Raw genomic sequence first — 23,315 nt, forward strand, 5'->3', positions numbered from 1 at the left:
AAATAACACATTAAAGTCTTGGCTCTAATCTAAATATACCTGAGATCAGCACTGAGGTCAAAAATACTGCAGGTTCAGAAAGGTAATTTTGGTATTGTGTGTCTTTTGTGACTGATAAATGTGATGAAAAATAGTGCAAGGTGATAATCAATCAATTACATTTAGCATGGAGCTTTTGGATTTCTGACTTTGTCTGATAAATATGTCAAACATATGGAGTTGGGTTTTTTTCTCAAGCTCCTTAACTTCTAAGCCAGATATTATGTTTTCTGGGTGTTCTAGTTTGTTTTTTCTATTTTGGAAAAAAGCTGCACTTGTAGATTGACATTGAAATTGTACATATAGGCAACTAGAGACTGTTAGGTTATGTTAAACTGAAGGTTGTTTCTACTATTAGGATACATCATATACATCCCTAAGTCTGTAAAATTCCTTAAATCCACCTTTCTGTCAACATTCTGTGTTTGTTCTGAATACAATGACAAGAAATCAGACTACAATGCCAAAATCCTAAGTAGGTCAATGAAACATTTCTGACATAATGATAAAGTAATTGTTCTACAATCGTAGATATATAGATCATTTGTCGCCAGTCACAATTGTTTAAAATTCATCAGAGAAAAGAAAAGGATACATCGTAACCACTAACCCAAAGAGAGCATTTTTGTTGCACTTCTTTCTTTTTAAGCCCTCTTGTCTTGTTCTCCAACTGTCCAGTGAACAATGAGTGTTGAAATCAGTTAGATTAAGCACATAGTCTATTGATTGGTCCTTAAATTGCTCTGTGTTACACAAATAATCCCATTTCAAGTACCAACACTTCTTTCCATTGGTTTCCAAATCATTTCAGGCAGGAATGGATCGCAATTAGTTTAAAATCTTCCACCAGAGAGTGGCCATGCATGCAGGAGTGAGATTGTCCACTTGACAGTGGCTGCCTGTACCGCATTTAATATTTCCCTTCTCTGGACACCTTCCTTTGTCCTGCCTACAACTGCTATGCTTCTATAAAGACAGCAAGCCAGTGCAGATATTGTCTAAAATAGGCAGATTACAACTAAATATGTTTTTCACAACAATAATTAAAGATTTATATGACTTTATAAGTGAAGGGCACCTTTGTCCTGAATGGTACTGATCTAATTGTTTGTATTTTATTTTCTTGACCTCTCAACCCAGTATTATTGTTCAGGTCATTTCAGAGAATCTCTAGACATTCTCAGCCCCAAAGGAATGTGAGGCTATTCAAAAAAGTACCAAGTTCTTCTTGCAGTAAAACATGTCTAGGAAATCTACAAAATAAGGTTCCCAGGAGGCATTTTGATAAGACCTGTGAGCCAAATGAAACAAAATATCTTGAGAAGTGATGTTTTATTAAAAGCCAAATGCAGCTGGTTGAATGTAATGTCTTGCTTTGTGTTTTTCTTTGTTTGTGTGTGTGTGCCGAGGTGGTGAGGATGTGGAAAAACACCAGGGGCAAGTTTGTGTGACAATGGAGGGACACAAGGGTGAAAAAGAGCCGGTGCACATTCTCGTGCACCTTCCTCTTCTAGCTGTTCCATCTTCATGAGTCGTTTTCCACAATGTATGTCATATAAACAATAATAAGCCGGTAAGGTACCAAACAGGAAATACGGATAGGGTAGAGCGGATGTAGATTTGACCAATCAGAGGCCTCTTGTCTGCGGCACTGTCTGTGGCCACCTACAATTTTGGAGAGGTGCAGCAGAGTGTCTGTGGAAGGGACGCGGGCATATGTGCATTAACTGCTACACACACGCAGACAACTTGGTTTCTGAGTATAAACCAGCCTCCCGGAGGTGGATGCTCGACCAGACGTTCAAAGCTGATCCTCACTACTTGCTTCACTTGCCAAGTCTGTTCGCTTTCTTCCTCTTTAGGCATATCCAGCTTAGCACCAGGTGGTGATTTATGAACAGTTACACCCCTTACTTCACCTGAGTGTCCAATATATCCATATGCTTTACCATCCATCCATCCATCCATCCATCCATCCATCCATCCATCCATCCATCCATCCATCCATCCATCCATCCATCCATCCATCCATCCATCCATCCATCCATCCATCCATCCATCCATCCATCCTCTTCCGCTTATCCGGGGTCGCGTCGAGCTTCAGTAGGGAGGCCCAAACATCCCTCTCCCCAGCCACTTGGGCCAGCTCCTCTGGGGGAATCCCAAGGCGCTCCCAGGCCAGCTAAGAAACATAGTCCCTACAGCGTGTCCTGGGTCTCCCCCTGGGCCTCCTCCCAGTGGGACTTGCCTGGAACACCTCACCAGGGAGATGTCCCGGAGGCATCCTAATCAGATGCCCGAGGCACCTCAACTGGCTCCTCTCGATGTGGAGGAGCAGCGGCTCTACTCTGAGTCCTCCCCAGATGACTGAGCTCCTAACCCTATGTCTAAGGGAGAGCCCAGACACACTATGGAGAAAACTAATTTAAGCTGCTTGTATCCGGGTATGCTTGAACATGGTGTTCAGTAATCCATCCCCACCCCCCCCTTTTGACTAGACCTTGCTAGTTCCTGTGAGGAAGAACCAAACTACCAGATGCTCACAAACACAAAACAAGCCAAAGCCTAGCTCCAGGGTGTGGTCCCATCTCTCTGTAGCAGCCGATGTCATGTGTCCTGCTTTTTGAACCGCTCTTTGTTTTACTCGTTAGCAAGAGCCTGTTTGCCTTGGGAGAAACTACTAGGAACATTTAAGCCCCTGACAACATAACCTCTGGAATCATCTGGGCACTGAAACCCTTTCACCATGTGAAGGTGGTGATTCAAGGAGGGGCCTTCATAAAATAATTTACAGAAACAAAATAAAGCTACATAGGATTTAATATATTCTATTATGTTTGTTTCATTCATTTGTCAGAAAGCAAAAGTACCAGTGTCAGCAGAAAATTATTTCTACTTACTGTGGTTAGTATTTTTTACATATGTTAACTGTGATCATATAAATAAAACAAAATTAAACAGTATTTTTTTTTTCATTCCATAGGATACTGTTTGAAAAGACTAAAGAAACAAATTGTGCTTCTCTTCTCCAGAGTATTCATTTTTTTATGTCATTAAAATGTAACTTATTGAAAGGGGAACAATACTGGTTACTTCCAGTGACAGCTGAGGAGGTCAGTAGTAACATCCATAAACGTGTATTGAATTTCCTTAGAGCCGGTTAATGGTGTTTATAACAAATTTGCTGTAGACCCCCTGCTTTTTCATCAACACAGATTTTAAGACAGAATTTTTTTTTTTTTTTATAGTTTTTAATTTAGACAATATAGTCTGATAAAGAGTACATTTATATACATGTTTAAGCCAGAATGGTTTGACATTCAAATATGACTTCCCTACGACTTTAAGAGTTGTTATATATCGACCTAGATTTAGAATTGTTGCTATAGAGATGCTCAAAAACAAACACCAAGTGGTTTTATAGATACTGTTTTACATGCTGGGAGTGTGTACTTGCAGCATATGTAATTAACTCTCTTGTATTATGGAAGAAAATTACTAGGAAAAGCTAACTGTTCTTCTGCTCACCTTTTATTTCCAACTGTACCTCTTGCACCATAGCAGCTGACCCTGGTGCTGATTTCCCAAATCAGCACCAGGGTCAGCTCCTGAGGGATAACTTTTTACTTTGATTACTTACATTTAAAATCCAGACAATTAATTTATTTGTGGACTTGGTACTACATCAAATTGTTGTTTGCCTTATACCAGAATGAATAGTTTTTCAAGATGATGCAAAGTTAAATTTAACACTGTTACCCTTAGTTATAAAACTAAGAAAATTAAATGTAAGGAAATTTTCATCCAGAATTGTAGAAAAATGTGCCTTTAAGCATCTGTCCTTAACATTTCCCTGCATTAATTTTATTTTTTATATTTTAAGTAGTTTTAAAAATTTTAATTTGACACTTTCACTTGAGTAAAAAGCCTATATTGATACTCTAACTTGTACAAAATTAAACAGTTGGATCTCTACTTCTAATTAAGTAATAAACATTAATACTTTTGACACCTCTACTTAAGAACACTCAGCTACTGTTGGTGGTCAGAGGTGGCGACTGGGCAATGCAGCCTTTCTTCTGTCAGTGTGCCCCAGGACAGCTGTGGCTACAATATAAAATGGAACACGCTGATGCCATCATTATTGTGTGAATGTGTGCAAGAATGGATAACTGGCTAAATGCAGTTTAAAGTGCTTTAGGGGTCCTTGGACTTGAAAAAGCTCTATACAGTACAGGCCATTTACTGTTGCCTGACCATATAAAAAATGAGAATAAATCAGAAAATCTTTTATTTTTCTATTTTAATCAAACATCGCATAGAATATGGAATTCTATCAAATTTAGACTTAGATGTCAAGGCAAAGTTAGTTGTTTAAAACAACTAATATCGCATATCTAACTGTGAATTACTTCTTAACAACAGAATTGACCTGCAGTAATAATTACCACAATCACGTTTCTCTCTCAGCAAAAAAATAAAAATGTCTTATGATTGATTATTGGATGTTCTGCATATAAATGATTTGATCAGGTGTCTTTAGTCATTTAATACACTTTCCCAATGTGCTTTGTGTTTTGTCTAATGATGCAGATATTCAATGCATCACTTTAAGTTGTATACCAAAGCTGCTTTCTCTGCCTATGTAGATACATTAATTGGATGACTTTGATTTTTAAAACTCTGTTTTTCCAGGCTCCATAAAATTAGTACCCTCCTAAACATGTACATAGTTACTACTCTCTTTGCTCCTACAATATTTCCTTGCTCCATGTATTCACACTGAGAGGGGTAACCAAACTTTCAGTTTTACTACAGCTTGGAATGTCCTCAGTTTGATCTGAAGATATCTACACTGATTTATTTGCTCATAACTTTTAAAACATTCTTAATAGCAAGCAAAATAAACCTCTTAAACTAAAACTAAATAATTGTTTTGAGTTTTTGGGGTTTAAGTCTGTGGGGTTTAAGTCTGGTTAAATATCTTCATAATGGAATTGATGACCATTAAAGAAGGAAACAGCGTTTCAACTATAGGAGAGCTTTGTGCAGTTGAATTCAATGGGAGGGAGCTTCTTGCACATCTTTGTTGAAGATACATTTCTTTGTATTTTATTTTCTGTTTTAGATACTTTTACATCTGTTCATTTATATATATATATATATATATATATATATATATATATATATATATATATATATATATATATATATATATATATATATATATATATATATATATATATATATATATATATATATATATATATATAGAAGCACTGAATGCCCAGATGTGGATAATTCAGTTCCAGAAAGTAAAAGGCCTGTACAGAGATCAGATCCAATGATCTGGGGGCTTTGGGGCAGACACTTCCTGGCTGACTTTAAAAAAAACTGAAAAAGTATGCAGAGGCTGCCATTCAGCTGGTTCCCCAGCTGGGTGATCAAGATGTGAAAAGGGCCTAATAGAATTTGAGGCTCTTTCTCTGCAATTCATGCTTTTATCAATTATTTTGTTAACCTTGAATAGAATAAATTCTGTTATCCGGAAAAGATCATAAAAGGCTGATCAAACATCTGTTTATGTCCTTAACCACAACCCTGTGTTTATGTTTTTAGACGTAATATAAGCCCTTAAAATGTGGCATCTGGCTTTGGATCTGCATGCATGGCGTCTACTACTGTTGCAACATGTTGTCCTTCCTTTGACCTTTGAGTAACACAATATTCCATAAGAACTAAACAATAATGCACCTACAGAAATAGCAGAACGCGTTTAATTCAACATCACAGATATGACCACTTACTACCTAAGCTGAAACCTTTTTCCAGAGGTTTCACGGTTTTAATTTAGAATTGGTTGGAATTTTGTATGATATGCAGCTGTATTATACAAATAAATAGTTAAAATAATCATACATTGTGATTTCTGGATTTATTTTTAGATTAACGTCTCTCACAGTGGACATGCACCATGAAAATTTCAGACCCCTCCATGATTTCTAAGTGGGAGACCTTGCAACTTAGCAGGTGTTAAAATTCCAATTTTTCTCACTGTTTGTGATATTGTCTGAAGATTTTATAGTATGTTGTTTAGTACTACTGTACCAAATTAGATATACCACCTCTGATGGTTAATGGGGATTTTACCATTTCAAATTTTTTGCTTTGTTATTTATTTTGTGCTCCAAAGGCAATCTACACACTGTTACTAAATTCCTTTATTGATGAGAATTATTTTACCTCTGTGTATGTAGTAGGTGACATGAATGCAGATATATTTAATAACCTTTATTTGTTTGCCAAGCACATGTGTCAGTTTTGTGATAAGTCTCATATTGTCTAGTCAGCTTCTGCTAACTTCAGATAGCTTTGCTTACATTAGCAAATCTTTGCACATTATGACTTGACCATTGCATTAGCACGGCTGATGCCCACACTGTTGTAAAATCAATGGAAATTTTGTATGAGTATTCCTTATTAGATCATGTCTCATTATAATGGCACTGGTTTCGTAAATGTTAAAAGGAAAATCAGGCCAGGTTGGAACAGGCATGTCTCAGTTTTTCATGCAGGCATATATGATGTGGGGGTAGCAGGTAGAACCAGAGTTGGGTCTCTTCTGGATTATATAATGCTTTGGAAAAATTATTCTGCTTTATTCGGCTGTGCTAAAAGTGAACCCTATGAAAGGGAAAGCACTGCTAAGAGGGATTCTGTGATAATACCCCCTTAGAAGTCTAGTAAGCTATAGTTTATTCCTGTGAAAACAAGGCAACAGGTTCTGGTAACATCTCAGCACAACATCTGAAGTGTGCAAGTTAAAAAGTTGGTGTGCTGCTTGCCATGTGTTTCTCTGGGGTTATGAACCATGTTCCTAACCCCTTACTCTCTATTACTCTGGTGCCCGTAATTAAGGACAAAACTGGTAAGGTTGGAAGTCTTCATAATTAAAGGCAGACAGCCATAAGCTGTTGTGATATCTAAAGTCCTTGGGAAATAAAAATCTGCTTGATCATCTCAATCTGTTTATTTGTACAACAGATAATTTGGTTTTAGAGCCAAGTTGGAGACGGGGAGCAAAACATATATAAGGTATATCTCATCTGTGTTAGCTGGGTTTATTGTTGCCCAAGGCATCTGATCAGCTCGCCCACTTCAAGTGGTTTAATAAATAAAAACAAAGATGTTTTCAAGACCGCATAACAATTGTAATTAATGCTTACTGTACATCTCTGTCAACGGCTCCTAATGGTGCAATTTTTAAAAATCTAGCATGCAGAGGCTTCAGGTAGCTAAAAAAAAAAAAGAGTAAGAATTCTGCTTAAAAGAAAACAGGTGCAGTGGTGCACGTGAGAAGTTTTGTAATGCATGTGTCAGGACATTTCAGGCACTTATGAGAAATCTGATATACAAGTTCATGTGTCGTCTGTGGAGCTCCATGAATCTTCATATTGTAATGTCATATTCTTATAATTTTTCTTCTTTATTTGTATGTGGACTATGAGTCTGCAAAATAAAAATAATACATGCCTGTTTTATAATTTACTATGTCCATGATTACACAACCACCTATGGATCCTAAACCACTTACACATACTTCTCAACTATAGCTGTATATATGTGCATCTTCTGCTATTATGTCATTTTTTATCCTTTATTATAACCCCACTAATATATATATATATAATCCATATCCTAACATTCTTGGATTATTTGTATGGAACTTCCATATTTATTTTATAGCCTCTTACAATTACTCTGTTTAAACATACTATTCATAGTCCATACATACAGTTTCTGAAAACTATGTAAATAAATATTTATATCTTGTATAGCACTTCTGGATAGACGTAAACTACATTTTGTTGCTTTTCACTTGTGTATATACAGAATAAATATTAAAAAGTAGATGTATCAAAAAGAAACAGAAAAAAAGGTATATTAGAATTGAATATCCAAAAACATTTTTATTAGTACAATTCACAAAATGCATACTGAAAGATGTGACAAGTATGTTCTCATTATCACCGTTAGCTCTTTGTTAAGAATAGGCATGGATATCTAACAAACATTAAGATCAAAATTTATTTCTAGCACATTAGTTTAAAAACACATCTCAGAACTTATGTAAAAAATGAGTGAAAACCAGAATTGAGCATATTATGTAAAATTGAACTCAAAATGGTTGGCATCGACTAACTATTCCTGGCTTGGGAACAGTTTGAGGAAATAAGTGAAATGGTACATTAGTTTGTATTACATTTATATCATGACTGAGGGTCAGATGTCCAGTCAGGGATAGAAAAAGTCTTGGATTGTCTTTTTTCCTCTCCAAATGAATAGTCTACATGGATGCATATGTGTCGGGAACCCTCCTCAGAGGTAAACATGCTAACTTCTCCAGTTATCGGTGTGTCCTGCACCACCTCCACGGGGGAGTCCAGGTACAGCACCGCCTGCTTCCAGTGGGTCTCCGGGTTGAAAGGGCAAGTCGACAGAACGAGCGACTCTGCTTTTTCCGGGCACGGAAATGTGACCGTGAAGTAAACACAGAAAGCGTTCACAGCAGCTGAGCCGAACGACTCGCACGTGAAGCGGCCCTTAACGGCCCGCAGCTCCTCCACCGTCACCGAGTACAGGTCGAGCTCGGCGAACCGGGCCGGGTGGGAAAGCACATCCTCCATGGCCACGGTGTTTACCGTGATGTCTGAGTTCTTAATGCACTTTTGAGCGAAGTCGGACATGGAGGACATGTCGACGCCGTAGCGGTCTTTGACGGTGTACCAGAAGTACAGGCGGTCCTCCACTACTGGGTCACTTATTGGGGTGATGAAAAGCTCGGCTCTGCTTGGCAGGATGACTCCCCCGGGCTTCAGCCACTTATCGCGGGCGAACAGTACAGAGTTGAGCATAGACTCGTGCAGTAGTGCATAACCCATCCACTCGCTCACTATCACGTCCACCTTCTCCGGTAGCTCCACCGTCTCCACTGTTCCTCTTATGATCTCCACGATCTCTTCCACGTTGTTCTGCTTCACTATTTCTACCGCCTGCTCCGCTATAGAGCAGGCCTCCACTGCGTACACTTTCTTAGCACCAGCCTGAGCGCAGAAGATGCTCAACACGCCGGTTCCTGCCCCGACATCCAGCACAACTTTCCCCTTAATCGACTCGCTGTTGCTAAATATGGCCGTCCGGTAGGTGTTGGTCCGGACGTGGTCTGCTATCATGTCTTCATGTATCGTCACATCAGAATAGCTATCAAAATAAAGCCTGTCCTGGCGGGTTTTATCTAGTTTTCTCTTTTTGCCAGCATGAGACATCCTTCTACCGTGGTGTGTTGCTACGTGCTAGTGCTTTGTAAAGGGTTTCCGTGTTAACGGATCTGGATATTGTAGTTCTTTGTTGGACATGACGAACGCGACTCGCCATGAGCTGGACTACAACTCCCACAAGCCAACAGCAACACGTTGTGTTTAGGTGGCGCGTTTGGGTTTTTTGTTTTTAGTGGAAATAATATAATTATAATTGTACGGAAGAGTACGGAGCCCCCTAGGGGACATGGGGAATTTTTTTTCTTTTGCGTTCCCTCGCAATACTTTTGCGTTACCTCGCAATACTTTTGCGTTCCCTCGCAAAAACTTTTGCGTTCCCTCGCAAAACCTTTTGCGTTACCTCGCAATAGGGCTTGGTCGTCGTGACCATGTTGACGGCGCACTTTACGGCTTCCTTAGACTATTGCCTGTGTTCTCCCTCTCAGCCGTGTTTTATTTCGTTTAATTTCACCGTAACTTGATTTCAACCATGGTAAACCGTTGCTGTATTGTGGGCTGTAACAGCGCATCACATGATCGCCGAGGGAAAAACCTACAAAATGGGATAACTTTCCACCGCTGTCCTGCCTGGAGGCGCAAACACGGAGACCAAGTTTCACAGATAACAAAGAGTCGTCGGCTAGCTTGGATCGCGGCTGTAAGACGACAGAACAGAACTTTCCACAGTATCCTGATGTCAATGCGAGTGTGTTCCCTGCATTTTCATTCTGGTAAGTTAAAGATGCACGGTTTTATTTTATAGCCTACAGTGTTTCCTTCCTTCATCCGTGGCACCACATACAAGCATGAACGCGCGCCCAGAGACTGTTGATATAGCATTTTCATCCTCGTTGGTTGATATAGCATTTTATCCTCTATGGTAGAACACACTGCCAGTTCCTACAAGGACAGGGACATCCCTCTCCATTTTCAAAAAAAACCCTGAGGTTGACAGCTGTCATAGCACCACTTATAAATTTTGCTGATCCTAGCGCTTACCAGCCGTCTTGTAATGTAATGTAATCATATAATACAATTTAATAATGTGTATATTGAGGATCATTGATAACATTATGGTTCTATATGTGTTCAACACTGCTGCTGTGGATAATAATTTTAAATTGTGTCACCAGGAAAACCAGCAAATGAAATGTACACCTCGCATCCGGATTGGGCACCATCACTACACTTGGGCCACACTGAGATAAAGGCCACACAGACTGCACGCTATGAGAGACAGGAAAAGAGAAAACGGCAAAGGACTGACAGTACACCTGCGAGGATGAGACAGCTATTGATGACCTTGTTCCACCCGGTAAGCCTTACAGAGCCAGAAGATTCAACACCGTATGTTGCTTTTGTGGCTTTTTCAGCTGCATGATGCACATTTAGCTAAAAGATGTCCTTATTTTATCCATAGTGGAGACACCAGCACCAGCTGAGGATGGAGCTGAGCAGACACCGCCGGCGTGCTGAAATCAACCGGCTGCTGGAGGAGAACAGGACCCTGAAACGTGAGCTTGGCCAGAGAAAAATGGATGAAGATTTCCTGAAGGAAGACACCGTCAAAGTGAAATACTACACTGGACTTCCACACCTTAAAGTCAACCACTTTATTCTGGTGTTTATGAATTACTGTATTAAAGAAAAGATTGATGCTCAATATGGAATTGACAATTTCTTTGTATCAACAATACACTCTAAGCAAACATTTAACAAGTGGGTTGTTTTTTAGCCATAGGTGTGTTTTGCATCCATACCCAAAAGCAAGAGGTCTCAAACGATCAGATCCTTTTCAGTGTTTATTTGCAAGTAGTGAAACTTGAGAACACAGTGCAGCGCAGAACAGAGCAGTGCAGTTTGAATGCTTGTAGGTAAATGGTTACAAATAAAAAATGGACGCGATGAAAATGCAGTGCAATTACTTACAATAACATAGTATGTATTTATACAAAATGTTCAATCCTATTAATAAGTCGGTCTTAATGAAACATCAATGGAGAAATGGAAAGTGGAGATATTGCAAATTATTATTATACAAATTGTAGTTATAGTGAACATTAACAGTTAAACACTGTTAGTGCAAATTCTTATATAAGTATTTATAATAATATGCATTACTTAAATTGTATAAATAAAGGCTGCGATGCAATATGTCATGATATACAATAATATAATCTATAATTGTATAATATAACAACGTGCAATAATATGCAAATATAACAATACAATGTAATAATACAAAATACTATGCTTTTTATAAAAAATGTCTATGTATAAAAAAAATTCCAAAGTAATAAAAAATACGTATTCATGAAACATCAATTACAAACATAAAAATTGGAGGTAGATCAAATTAAGTAATAACAGATATCAATAACATTTGAAGTAGTGCAAATTATTACCGGTACTATAGTACACATTAAAAAACAATGTTAGTGCAATGTCTTATATAATTACTTTTAACAATATGCATTTCTTAAATTGTATAAATAAAGGCTGCGATGCAATATGTCATGATATACAATAATATAATCTATAATTGTATTGTAATATAACGACGTGCAATAATATGCAGCTGCAATGTCTTTCACTGTCTCACAGTGCTGGAGAAGGACAGCTGGTGGAGCATTTTCAAACTTTGGGTCGCGCAGACGGTCTTGCAGGGGTTTTGGGATCACAGCTGGCTGGACAGGAGCAGCATAGTTGTGAAAGTAGGGCTTCACTGTGGACATACAAACTGACCTATGGTTCTGAAGAACAGGGAACATTGACGATAAGTCGTCCAATGTGGCTTGGGCAGTGCGTCTGCTGGCCCGTGTCCGTAGGCCAGGCATGGGAATGTTGTCATCGATGACTCTGTCCAGAGCAATCCTCTGCACTTTGGATGAAGTGAAGTCCATCTTGTGGGCGACTTCACTGCTGACTTTGTTGATACCTGCTGGTATTTTCCAATAAGCTGGCACATCTGTCACAGTCTTTTTCCCACGGATGCGGACTGCTGCCTCAATCTTAAACAGCAGAGCCCCAACATGTGTACATGCCTCTGCAATTCCAGCCATGCATGTACAGTGTGCACAGCAAACCTGCCCATCGTCAGCAATGATGACCCATGGCTTCAGGGGAGTCTCATTAATGCGCTGAGAGTGCAAGACCTGAGGAGAAAAAAAATAGACATAAATTATGCAGGTAAGGACACCATTATATTTCATTCTATGCTGGAAAGCAAACGTTAACCTCAACCCCTCATGCATGTGTATACATATCATATAAATCACAGTTATACAACAGTAAAGTATAACAACCACGCTGTTATATTGTTATATCACTTAAAAGAAAAAGAAATGAAATGAGCACAGGACATTTAAACCTGCATAATACCTCTGACTGAATGATTTAAGCTCAAAGTTACCCGTTACAGTGTTTTATGAGGTCAGATTTAATAACCCGCAGTCAATACTGCACTCATTTTTCTAAATAGTTCACTTTGAAAGACTGATTCAAACTAGGAGTTAACTTGAATGGCCACAGCACTGCACTATTGTTTATTTTTTTATATTTTGCGGATCTTTGACTATTTAATCTATTCCTTAAAATTTTATTAATAACAATGTTCAATAAATGATTTTCAACAAAATACAGATGTAACACCTATCCAGTTTCTGAATGATGGTAAAAAAATCTTGTTTCTACCAGCAGCTGGGGGAGACTAGATTAGAAGATGGTTCAGAAAACCTGTTAGGACACATTTTTTTTCTAACACTAAGTATCAAACAAATGCTGATTTCTATTTCAGCAAATTATTCTTAAATTTTTTTTTAATATTTTGAATAATGTTTTGATGAAGATTTGAGATTCCTTTCACTGAATGAATGGTCACAAAGCTAGTGTTAAGCTTGAAGTCTCTGGCCAAGCTCACGTTTCAGGGTCCTGTTCTCCTCCAGCAGCCGGTTGATTTCAGCACGCCGGCGCTGACAGAAGTCACATTCTGTCAGCGGTGTCTGCTCAGCTCCATCCTCAGCTGGTGCTGGTGTCTCCACTATGGATAAAATAAGGACATCTTTTAGCTAAATGTGCATCATGCAGCTGAAAAAGCCACAAAAGCAACATACGGTGTTGAATCTGCTGGCTCTGTAAGGCTTACCGGGTGGAACAAGGTCATCAATAGCTGTCTCATCCTCGCAGGTGTACTGTCAGTCCTTTGCCGTTTTCTCTTTTCCTGTCTCTCATAGCGTGCAGTCTGTGTGGCCTTTATCTCAGTGTGGCCCAAGTGTAGTGATGGTGCCCAATCCGGATGCGAGGTGTACATTTCATTTGCTGGTTTTCCTGGTGACACAATTTAAAATTATTATCCACAGCAGCAGTGTTGAACACATATAGAACCATAATGTTATCAATGATCCTCAATATACACATTATTAAATTGTATTATATGATTACATTACATTACAAGACGGCTGGTAAGCGCTAGGATCAGCAAAATTTATAAGTGGTGCTATGACAGCTGTCAACCTCAGGGTTTTTTTTTGAAAATGGAGAGGGATGTCCCTGTCCTTGTAGGAACTGGCAGTGTGTTCTACCAAAGAGGATAAAATGCTATATCAACCAACGAGGATGAAAATGCTATATCAACAGTCTCTGGGCGCGCGTTCATGCTTGTATGTGGTGCCACGGATGAAGGAAGGAAACACTGTAGGCTATAAAATAAAACCGTGCATCTTTAACTTACCAGAATGAAAATGCAGGGAACACACTCGCATTGACATCAGGATACTGTGGAAAGTTCTGTTCTGTCGTCTTACAGCCGCGATCCAAGCTAGCCGACGACTCTTTGTTATCTGTGAAACTTGGTCTCCGTGTTTGCGCCTCCAGGCAGAACAGCGGTGGAAAGTTATCCCATTTTGTAGGTTTTTCCCTCGGCGATCATGTGATGCGCTGTTACAGCCCACAATACAGCAACGGTTTACCATGGTTGAAATCAAGTTACGGTGAAATTAAACGAAATAAAACACGGCTGAGAGGGAGAACACAGGCAATAGTCTAAGGAAGCCGTAAAGTGCGCCGTCAACATGGTCACGACGACCAAGCCCTATTGCGAGGTAACGCAAAAGGTTTTGCGAGGGAACGCAAAAGTTTTTGCGAGGGAACGCAAAAGTATTGCGAGGTAACGCAAAAGTATTGCGAGGGAACGCAAAAGTATTGCGAGGGAACGCAAAAGTATTGCGAGGGAACGCAAAAGAAAAAAAATTCCCCATGTCCCCTAGGGGGCTCCGTAGAAGAGGATTAGGGCAACTAAAAAAAAAAATTAACTGATTTTAAAATACTATTTCAGTTTAATATGAGAAAAAATTCAGAATTCTGACTTTTTTTCCCCTCCGAATTCGGAATTTAATCTCAGAATTCTGAGTTTAATCTCAGAACTCCGACTTTAATCTCAGAATGCTGGATCTTAATGTAGATGGGCACCATGAAGAAAGATGTGGGAGCACTCAGCTTCACTGAAAAAGATGTGAGTTGTTTGAGAGGGTAACTCTCAAACAACCTTTTACATGCCTGAGGGGTCCCAGGTGATGCTATTTAATTAATGGAAGAGCAGAAGGTCATTAAAACAAGAGAGCTAGTTTAGTCTCTAAAATAGACATGGCTACAGCTTGATGCTAACATGTTTTTTAGCTGTCAGAATTCTGAGAAAAAGTCAGAATTCTGAGATTTAACTCAGAATTCTGAGAAAAAGAGTCAGAATTCTGACTTTTTTCTTATATTATACAGAAATAAAATTTTATAATTATTCACCTTTTTTAATTTTTTTCAGTGGTCCTATTCCTCTTCCGTACTATTGAGCATATTTTCAGTCATGTTAGTAGTTGTTAGCACATTTTTTGCATGATATAAAATGTAAATGAAACCTTTATCTGGGGGGAAATTTTTTTGTGAAATTTGCCTTAAACTTCACAACTACAATAACATTTTCTTTTGTGGTGTTCCAAAAAAAACAACAATAAAATAAAATAAAAACATACATAGTGTTTTATACTGCATAAAACCTCAAACATTTATATAATAATAACATTAAATTGATTAATAGCAATTTAATGTTATTAATCAAAAAGGTTAAGCTGTTCTCTATCTACAGATATTGAGCAGATTGCATCAAGTTATTGACATGCAGAATTCATTCTTTCTTGTGTTCGTAATTTTTGCATCCCTTTTATCGAGTTTGCATGCAGTGATAGGGGAAAAGAAAACTCCCATATGATAGGAAGAATCGTCCAGTAGAACTGGGCTCAATGTAAATGTTCTTCTGCCACAAGTAACAGAGAGCTAGGTAATACACGGCTGCTCAGTGCTGCAGTGCCTTGAAGCAAGAAGGTTCGATTCGCAGCCCGTGATCTTTCTGCATGGAGTTTGCATGTTCTCCCTAAGCATGCGTGGGTTCTTTCCGGGTACTCTGGCTTTCTCCCACAGTCCAAAAACATGACTGTGTGTGAATGGTTCTTTGTCCTGTTTGTTTCTGTGTTGCCCTGCGATGGACTGGCGACCTGTCCAGGGTGAACCCTGCCTCTCGCCAGTAGACAGCTGGAGAGAGGCACCAGCACCCGTTGCGATCCCACTTGGGATAAAGCGTGTCAGAAAATGGATGGATGGATAGATGGATGGATAGATAATACACACACACACACACACACACACACACACACACACACACACACACACACACACACACACACACACACACACACAAGACCTCATTTAGGATTCTATGGGAGAGAAAAGTATAACGTTATTAAAACGTTTAGCTTCTGAAGTGCCTCAATCTAGAAAAGGAACACAGCTAAACAGATTGGCTCTGAGCTTATATTTAAGTCTTGCAGATGATATTACATACAGTTAGTCACAGTAATAGTTCAGTGAAAGTTATTTCTAGTCTAGGAAATAGACAGTAACCTGTGGAGACTGTAACCTAAGTGGATCAGCTTTGAAGGGAAACCATAAAGTTGTTGGCTGCAGCAGATCCCTCCAGGACCATGCCGAGCAGAATGCAGGTCAGATTAATTTACCATGAAAAAAAAAAAAAAAAAAAAACAACAGGAAGAGAACTTAGTTAAAAAGTTGAAATAATGGAATAAAAATTCAGTGTTTAAGCTGAAATATTGTGTATTGTAATACATTGCAAGAACAATACAAGCATCAATAGATTAGATCAAATAGAACTTTATTGATCTCACAATGGAGAAATTCTCTTGTTGCATATATAATTTGGAATCTTTTCATACTTCTTTTTTCCAGGTTTGACCATTTTTCAATATAAATGTTGGAAAAAAAATCTGAAAAGATGTTTATAGCAAAGCTTCAGTGTCCATCCTGTAACAGCAGATAACAAAGGAGTTATTATCATTTCACAGCCTTTCCCGGTGGTGCAGAGGGCAGAGCACAGCTGCTTGTGACTGGGCTCAGCTCCCATGGGACCCTCTCCACTCTGTTTCAGAGATCTTTGGCAAAAAGACGCAGGACAAACGAGAAGGAACTGTATCCAATTTCACGAAGAGGAAAACCAAACAAAGGAAGCAGTGGTGTTGAGAGGAGATGGAGCTTTGAGGACAGCACGGTATCATACATGAAAAGGAAACTGTCTTTGAAATGTAGGAAAAAAATACCAAGTCACTTACTGTGCCTTGCAAATGTATAAAACCCTTACTGGAACACTCAGTCACACACTTCAAATTATTTTTGAGATTTCAAATAATAGAGCAAAGCAAAGTACCTCACATTTGTGAAATACGAGGGGAAACCAAGATATGTTTTTTTTTTATTGTCTTTTCACATAGAAATCTTAGAAAGTGAGGAACGTGTTTCACTTTGATTTTACTAAACAATATCCAGAACAAACAACTGCCTACAGAAGTTACCCTATTTGCAGTTTGTCTCAGGGAAAAAGATTAAAGCTTGATTATGAGAAAATATGTCTACAGTGAAGCATAGTAGTGGCTCAGTGATGCTTTGGGTCTGCCTTGGTTCCTCTGGTCTGGAAACTTGCCACATTTTGGGAAGTAATAGGGATTCCAATCATGTATAAGGGGAAATTATGGCATAATCATCAGATTTATATACTATTGAACATCTCCAGTGCAGTTTGAAGAAGGTTGTTCCAGCACAGAGACTCACAAGTGAAAGAGGAAAAGAATGCTACAGGAAGCTAGTGACTGGTTATACGTCTTGTTTAATACAGGTCATCAAAGCAAAAGACAGAAGTGAAGTGGTTTAATAACTTTGAGCTATTGTTGTTGACTCTCAAATTGTGTTGTTATTTGATAATCCACTTGTAATAGTTGTTTCAAGTAAATAAAATTCCTTTTTATTTGATTTCTTTACTGAAAATAGCTGTTAATTGGTAAATTCTGGCCACCAACCTCATTTGTTTAGTAGGATTGTGGTTTTGCTTATAAGGTTGAAGAATTTTATGATTAAATAAAAATGCTCCCAAAACACGGTGGTGGCACCATCATGCCATTACAGTTCTGCATATCTCTGTTTTTGTCCATTGCATAAAACTCTGAAAAAATGCACAGGGGTGATTTGACACAGATTGCCATAAAGTTTACGAATATGGATATTTTTTTAAAGGCATGATTGATTTGTGGTAGATGGGGAGGGATAGCAGGGTGCTTGTGTGTGCGCACACATTTCTGGAGTTTTCTCCATTCAAAGAGCTGCATTTAAACCTTTAATCCACAATCTGGATTTAATTATTCAAAATTATAAAGAAGAGAAATAATTCTACATCCGCCCATATGGTGTCAGCTTGAGTAATCAAAGAGGGAAAGAACCGGGGAAAACGCCCAAAATGTTTGTGACAAATACTGACTCTGTATTCAGTGCATTTGCAGATCTCTGCTGGATGCAATTTAATGGTGAATCAGGCACACAAAAATGCCAACCTTGATCACAATGTGCAGTGTAATCTACAAAAGAGCCAAATATCAAAACTGGGCTTTCACAGAACATGGACACAAGGCAAAGGCAAATTGTAAATATACAATAGGATGGATAAGTCCAATGCTAAACACAGGCTGAGGCACTTGGCCGGAGGGCTTGCAGGTGTTGTAGCTGTTAGGCAAAACAAACAGACGAGCAGCTGTTGATTTTTCCTTCGCTTCCTCTCAGGCTTTTGGTCAAAGCGCTGCCAGGGACACAGCCAACACCCACCTCATGAGGAGACGGGAGCCATGGATTTCTGCTATTTTTCAGATATGTGTGAGAAAAATCTGATGCTTCCCCAGATTAGGTAGATATGGATCTTACAGTGATTTGGTAGAATGAGAAATCACAGCTCGTAGCTTATAGGAACCCAGGTTAGGGATACCTTCCTTTTCTGCTGGAATATTAGTTTTATATTTGTAAAATAAAGAGGACGGATTACACAGAGTTGGACTAAAATGGTTGTAGAAAAAAAGAAAATAATGGACAATGCTATGCCACCCTCTGAGGTTTTCCCATATTTTTAAATAAAAACCTCAAATTTCAATGTATTTTATGACAAGTTTTTTTTTTTTTTACAAGATGAGAACAAAGGTGATTTTCTAAATTTCTTTACAAAGAAAAATCTTTAAAAAGTGCAATCCATATTTTTTATATGTATCCCTCCTTCCACTAGTTTTGCTTATTAAAATCTATCCCAACCAATCATCAGAAATGATCAATTTCATAAGGATCCCGCTTGTTTGATTGAAGCCATTCTGTGAAGGCATCAGAAGTTTCCTCCTAGAAAATCCGAAAGAAGAATACAGAATATACAGAATTTTTTTTAAACATGTATCATTTTCTCCCCACATCAACACCATGCACTACTTTGAGTTGGTCTAAACGTAGTAGCATGGGGAAAAGTCCTAGATAGTTGTGCTAGACCTCATAATAATAAGTAAAGTAGAATAAAACGGTGATTAACATATATTTGGGGAGGGAAATTTAAAAGTGAAGAGCTGTTTAAAATCTGGACAATCACCAGTTGTGCTTTTTCCTGACAAGCCTCAGTCAGCATGCAGGGCCTGGGGAGTTGCTTGCTTCTTGTCACGCTTGCAGGACATGTCAGCAGCTGCTGCAACAGCCAAGCACACGCACACCATGGCACAGTCTCATATACATTAGTGTCTATACAAGCATTAACTTTGGCCGGGTTTGTGTCCATGCATGCACGTATTGTAGAAGATAATATACATGCAGGAGCACATCCATCTGCAGCCATCACTTTAGTTAAAATTATTACCCATTTCAGTGAAAGGCAGGCAGCAGAGAAACAAATACTAAGGAGCAATGGTTTCATATTGATTCTTGTTCCCAGGGATCAATACTGTGCTACTTTGATATCTCTTTACTAGACACAGAGCCCACATCTGTAAACGCTGGTGTGTCATAACACACCGTTTTTATTCAACTCCTTATTTGCTGCTTTTCTTACAGCAAGCAGAACCCATCTCATCTAAAAACCCGGTTTCACGCACGGATCCATTTGGATGCTTTCTCCAAGTGTGTGTTATCTTGTTTCACGCTTTGACATCTTCCCGCACGGACACAGTGTGTGCCGGTGCTTATCAGTGGAAAAGTTTTGACAATGGCTGGAGGAAAATTTTCTGCTCCAGGAATTTTTATTTGCAGACCTTCATATGGTCCAAAATATTCTACAACCACCATTCTTCCTTTTAACCGACCAATCATGTCAGAGAATATTGGTCCGTCATTTCTGCTGGTTATCAGCTCATTAATTACCCCCTCCACTTCTCCTGCTGTCTCCCTTCCCCCAAGCTTCACGAGTATCTGTTACATTATACTGCAATTAGATTAAATTACTAAGTACAACCTGCATATGACAGGCATTATGGCGGCAGCATGGTTATAATGCTGACTCCCTGGCAGAAGCATTGAAATTATCTTTAAAGGTTTTGAACGCAACTGTATTGTTAATCTATATGCCGGTATGCAGAGCTACTGATTGAGGAAACTTGTAAATGTTGGACAAGTCTCCAAGGAGTAAACATGGCATTTAAGAAATGTTTATTAGATTATGTTATTGGTCTTTAGTTGTTGTTGATGGATATTCAAAAAGTAGCTGTGAATATTTCAAATAGGTCCATAAAAACAGCAAATTAGTAAATGAAAAGGCAATTCATAGTTTTCAAAAACTACAATATTCATAGAAATCTACTCAAAATAAAAATATGAAGCCCCTCTTTGAGGTGACACCATTCAACATACGTGAAGCAGTTGGTTCCAGAATTATTTAGTAATATTTATTTGACATATCAAAGTATGAACATTTTATGTATGATGCAAATTAACCTAAAATTATTGAATACACTATAAGGCCGCCTCATGAGCTTGCATGGACGGCCTTTCAGGTTGAACTCAAGAATTTTATGTTGCTTTGCAATGCTCAAGAAAATTTGTCCTTTCTAAGATTACTTCTTTTTAATTTATAGGACCACTTTTGTGAGAGACGAACCAGCATGGCAGATAACTATGCATCTAAAATAGGTAGTGGAGTTAGTTGTTGCCCAAGTCTACAAAGATGAAACCAAATTAGGTCAAGATGCATAGTCACAGGCAGCTCTACCTTTGTTCAAGTTATTTTGGCCATGTGACATGTATATATGTTTGTTAACAAAAACTGTTTCTGCTCTTGAAATAAATATGATTGAGTTGATAAAAAAAACAATTTATTTGTCATTGGGTTATTTAAATGTTATGTTAGTGAACCAAAACTTAATGCAATGCAGGGAAAAATATTTGGATCAACAGAATTAGCTTTTATTAAGTTGATATTCAAATATTGAGCAAAAAGGTATTGGATGGAAAAACTGTACAACAATTAAACTGAGTTAATCCAAAGTGTAATTGTTATGAGTGTACATAAATATAGTAAATACATAAAAAATAGGCTAATGGTTTTCATTGTGTGTTATAAGGGAGGTTTAGTGGAAGGAAAAACAACTTTGAGAAGATTTTAAAGCAACCCCGGGCAGAGGCGTGCACAGACATTTTGGGGGGCAGGTGCTCAGGAGGGGGGGGGGGGGGGGGGGGGGGGGGGGGGGGGGGGGGGGGGGGGGGCACTTGTTAGCGCACGTGTAACACTTAATTATAAAAAAAAATAAACGCATGTTGAATGAAATTTGACTTTTATTTTTTAACATTCTCTAAACGTGAATCAATATACAATTAAGACAATAAAGAGACCAAAATGTGTTAATTTATGTTGCCTAACAAAACCTATACAACAGAAAACGTTTGTCTTAACACATAGATTTGTACAGAAGAGGATTAGGGCCACTGAAAAAAAAAAAGTTAACTGATTTTTAAATTTTATTTCAGTTTAACATGGGAAAAACGTCAGAATTCTGACTTTTTTATTGCCAGAATTCTGAGATTAAAGTCAGAATACTGAGCAAAAAGTCAGAATTCTCAGCAAAAAGTCAGAATTATGAGAAAAAAGTTAGAATTATGAGATTAAAGTCAGCATTCTGACTTTTTTCCCATACTAAACTGAAATAAAATTTAAAGATCAGTTAACTTATTTTTTTTTTTCAGTGGCCCTAATCCTCTTCCGTAGATTTGCAATTGCAAACTCTACCAAAATTATTTGTAGCCTATGTGGTCGTCCTCACGTTATCTGTCATTGACTTGGGCTACAGTGTAAAACTTTCAGAATCCGGTTTATTGCCATTGTTAGTGAAGGAGTTCACAAACTAGGAATTTTTTATGGTACAATCGTGCAACATGAAACATAAAATATGGAATAGGTAAATAAAATTATAAAAATATCTAAAAACTGTGGGTATACATCATGCAATAAAATAGACTAATGTATACACTTAAGATAAAAAATATGGATACAAAATATAAAAAGTAAAATAGCATCTTACAAGGAGACAACTAGTTTATCTGGTGACCAGTCGGCAAAATGCGTGTTTGGTGCTGCTGAATGAGACATTTTAATGCACAACAAAATGATTCTGCTTGATCTGTATATTACCTGGCTAATGGGGCACGGGAGAAGCAGCCTGTCAGCTACCGTTCCTGCTATCTGAAAACTGCTATGATGCTGCGCATCTGGCATGCCCTGCGGGCGACCGAGTGAGTTCACGTGACAAAGGAAGAGAGAGAGGCTGGACGGGTGTGCGCAAGTAGGTCGGTCATTTCGGGGCGTTGTTTCAGTCGTTTTTAATGGCTCAGGTTTTCAAAAGATCATTTCAAAACCGACCTCAGTAAAATCTTAATAATATTAATAATAATAATTAAAAAAAAAACGAGTTTCAAAAGGGCATTTTCTTTGATAGAGGGCAAACTTCCTAGTGCTTTAGCACCACCTAGTGTCTATGTGTGCACGCCCCTGACCCCGGGGTTGCTTTGGAGGGCACAGGTGGAAAGGGATTTCTGGTAAGGTAAACTGGTCCTTGTATAGGCACTGTCAAGGCTCTATTCCAAATGGATCCCAGTCAGACTTCCAGGAATCCCCCTATTCCATGATCCATTTTGCCATCTTCCTAAACATTAGCTCAACACATTCACTGAGAGGGTATCGTTTGGGAACCAAAGTGTGGCATCTTTGCTTTTTACAAAATATGCGGTCCTGGAACTATTTCTTCTGGATCGGATGGAGGATTTCCCTTTAGCGTTTATATTGTTTGAGATGTTATTTTGTTCAAATTCTTTACTTTTATCTGGTGCTGGTAGCCTTTGTTTTCAAAGTTAGGTGACATAAAAACTTGATGGACAGAGTAAGAAGAAACCAGCACAGGTCTCAATGGGTCAGCATCTAGGAATTTGAACTTGGTTGAGCACTCCACCACGGCACAACTCCAAAGAGATGGCTGTTCTGTATTCCTATAGTAGTCAAATATGTAATGAAGTTTTCTCACAGATTGACATTATGCTCTCACATCTTTCTTTCTGGCAATATTAAATCAAGGC

The 23,315-nt window shown here is 38.4% G+C and overlaps 1 protein-coding gene and 1 long non-coding RNA gene across 2 annotated transcripts; both read right to left on the minus strand.

Annotated features, from left to right (window-relative positions):
* Positions 1-7,983: 7,983 nt before the first annotated feature.
* prmt6 (protein arginine methyltransferase 6) lies at positions 7,984-9,416 on the minus strand. Its single transcript, XM_038304302.1, has one exon. The coding sequence runs from the start codon at positions 9,363-9,365 to the stop codon at positions 8,310-8,312; it is 1,056 nt and encodes a 351-aa protein (XP_038160230.1). The 5' UTR covers positions 9,366-9,416; the 3' UTR covers positions 7,984-8,309.
* A 2,867-nt stretch (positions 9,417-12,283) lies between these two features.
* On the minus strand, positions 12,284-14,150 carry LOC119796001. The gene is made up of 4 exons (XR_005282403.1): positions 14,086-14,150; positions 13,501-13,682; positions 13,276-13,395; positions 12,284-12,511 (listed from the first exon to the last, which is right to left on the minus strand). It is a non-coding gene; the product is annotated as an uncharacterized LOC119796001 (long non-coding RNA).
* Positions 14,151-23,315: the final 9,165 nt, after the last annotated feature.

The sequence above is a fragment of the Cyprinodon tularosa genome, unplaced genomic scaffold (genome assembly GCF_016077235.1).
Source record: "Cyprinodon tularosa strain WSP-4 unplaced genomic scaffold, ASM1607723v1 ctg53, whole genome shotgun sequence".
Lineage (NCBI taxonomy): Eukaryota > Metazoa > Chordata > Actinopteri > Cyprinodontiformes > Cyprinodontidae > Cyprinodon > Cyprinodon tularosa.

Bases quoted from the DNA above. Each gene is read 5' to 3' on its own strand.
- prmt6 (XM_038304302.1), bottom strand. From the start codon at position 9,365: ATGTCTCATGCTGGCAAAAAGAGAAAACTAGATAAAACCCGCCAGGAC.